This window comes from Charadrius vociferus, unplaced genomic scaffold (genome assembly GCF_000708025.1).
Source record: "Charadrius vociferus isolate BGI_N301 unplaced genomic scaffold, ASM70802v2 scaffold579, whole genome shotgun sequence".
Lineage (NCBI taxonomy): Eukaryota > Metazoa > Chordata > Aves > Charadriiformes > Charadriidae > Charadrius > Charadrius vociferus.
In genome coordinates, this window is record NW_009661367.1 from 197,000 (window position 1) to 199,491 (window position 2,492).

At 60.6% G+C, this 2,492-nt stretch overlaps 1 protein-coding gene across 1 annotated transcript in view; it reads right to left on the reverse strand.

The window, feature by feature from the left end:
• The window catches only part of LOC104293806 (proline dehydrogenase 1, mitochondrial-like), a 9,492-nt gene extending 7,236 nt beyond the window's left edge, over positions 1-2,256 (reverse strand). The window contains exons 1-2 of the mRNA XM_009893336.1: positions 2,182-2,256; positions 1,521-1,568 (exon numbers count right to left, since the gene is read on the reverse strand). Of these exons, the coding sequence (XP_009891638.1) occupies positions 1,521-1,568; positions 2,182-2,256 (123 nt within the window). The remainder of the gene's footprint in view (positions 1-1,520; positions 1,569-2,181) is intronic.
• Between the last annotated feature and the right edge of the window lie 236 nt (positions 2,257-2,492).

The following is a 2,492-nucleotide window of genomic DNA, read 5'->3' on the forward strand; positions in this document are numbered from 1 at the left end:
GCAGAGCGCTGGCACAGGCTGCCCAGAGAGGTGGGGGAGTCTCCCACTCTGGAGCCATTCCAAACCCGCCGGGACGCCGTCCTGTGCCACTGCTGGAGGTGCCCCTGCTCTGGCAGGGGGTGGCACTGGGGGAGCTCCAGAGGGCCCTTCCCACCCTCACCAGTCTGCGATCTCCAGGCACTGCTCAAATGCTTCTGGCGAGCTATAAGCAGAGAGGAGCCACCCGCAAGGCACATTCAGCACCCGGGAGCTCCCGCTCGCCCGGAGCACGCACAACCCGGGCCCTCCACGCGCTGCAAAGCGGGTTATGAAGACGCGATGCAGCCCGCTGGATGGCCGGGGAGGGTAATCCAGCTGACACAGCAGAATTGGGCTTTCAGGAAGTTTTTGATCAGGCTCAAATAAACCGTCGCAGGAGAAGCACAAAGGTCCCCTTGTCAGAAATAAGTAGGCGATAACCCATTTCGCCCTGGAGATTACCAGGAGCGCAGCATGAGCACAGCGTACGAGCTCTGCTTCTCAGCAAATGGGTCTGGCAAAGGGCATGAAGGAACACCAGGGAGAAGTTGTCACTGGATTACCACATCCAAGGAAAAACTCATGGTCACATGAAGCCCAGACTGGAGCTATGGGTGATACTTAAAACCCCGCAGGGAGGAATAAAGCAAAGCTCTTGGCAGAAGAAAGAATCCTTCAAGACTGCTCCATGCATGAGTTGTCAGCACACAGCAGCCCAAGGGCATCGCAGGACCTACTTGCACAGCTTCAAGCTAAACAGAAACCACCCTGTGACCATGGGGACCTGCAGCACACACAGGCACAGCACTGGGCACGGGTGGCAGTGGCAGGAGGAGAAGGGGAGGAGGTAGCTCTGGGAGGCTGACTGGCCAGGCTGGATCGTCATCCCACACTGGGGCAGAAATCAGGTGTCCACGGAAGAAATCTCTAGAGGAAGCGAAGTCCACGAGCTGCGTGGCAGAGCTGTTCAGGGTGTCTGACAGCGTGCAGGGGCAGGATTGTCCTTCCCCATGTTAGTACAATCCAACCCATCTCCTGCCTTGGGACACCCATGGGCCAGCAATGGCCCCAAGGCTGCAAGGGGACCACCACCACCACCACCTCCACTATGTGTGAGGGGCTCCTTGTTTCACCCAACGGGGAGCAGAAGCCCCTTCCCAGCCATAGCTGTGCCTCTCCACACCCCACTCAGGGGGCTGCATCCATCCCGAAGCCCCCAGCCCAGGCGCTACCCTGGGAGCGGAGCAGCGCCTGAGCTCCACTGCCTGCAGGACACCTTTCTCCAGCCGCGTCACCATGACCTGGCAGCAGCCAGGGACTCCTGGGACAAGCTGGCAGGGTGCTGGATGCCAGCCCAGGCAGGGCAGGGCAGGCACGAGCCTGCGGCAGGCAGGATAAACCAGTGCCTGCCCGTGCTCGTTGCTGTTCCCAACCAGAAAGCCTGTGACAAGGAACGGCCAGAGGCCATCGCTGGGGAGGAAAGGGCATTTCCCTGCAGTTACCTCCAGCTTGCTCCAGAACACGCACGGGTAAGCGCAGCGGGGCTCTGCCTGCGGGAGACAACAGCAGATGGCACCAGGAGGCCAAAAAACCCACCGGCTGCATCTGGTTTGTCCCTCTGCTTCTCAGCTGGCAGCTGGGTAAAGCCCTGAAGTGCTGATGGGAGGGAAGGACGCAGCTCCCGAGGCCAGCGGCCATGAGTCCTGGACCCCTCTCAATCACACGCAGCCCAGCTCGGCACCAGCACTGCTAATTTGGGGTTCGGCCACCAAACGGAGCTGGAGCAGTGCTTTGCAGGGTACAGGATCCAACACAGCCCCTCTGATGCCACCCACGCCTCCCCTGGGCTTCGTCCCCACTCCCTGACTTCTTCTGGGTCATCTCCAGGATGGCATTTTTTTTTTGTCCCCTCCCTCTGCTCATTTGTTGGAGCAAATCCTGCACGGTGGCATCAGGAGGGGTCGTAGTGTGGGGAAGGGGGTCCGGCGCATGGCATTGCTCAGCTCTCTTGGGTGGGAACCCCCCCATGCGGCGCAGGCAGAGCTCATCTAACAGAGTCCCACGCACGCAACCCCCCAAATCTGCTGTGGGGCAGGGGGGGACACCAGCACAGCCCAGGCGCTCACAAACCACTGACAACCCCCCCATGAGCAGGCAGGATACCCGTGCAGGCAGAGCCTGCCTGCAAAAGCTCTCGGTGGTCAGCCGGAGCGAGGAGGGCAGCGACACCAGCACCATCACCACCACCGGGTCACGCCGGCGGCCAGCTCAGCCCCACGGGGATGCTGAGCAACATGTCCAGACCACAGCTGTGTGCCCGGGGAAGAAAACCACCCGAAAACACCACTGCTTCACACCATTCCCACCCTCCACGGGCGTATTTTGAAGGTTTTACATTAGAAAAATAAATGCAGTTTGCAGCTCAGTCTGCAAAGGGCTGGGATGAGCGCAACCCTGCATCCCACCCCCCCCCC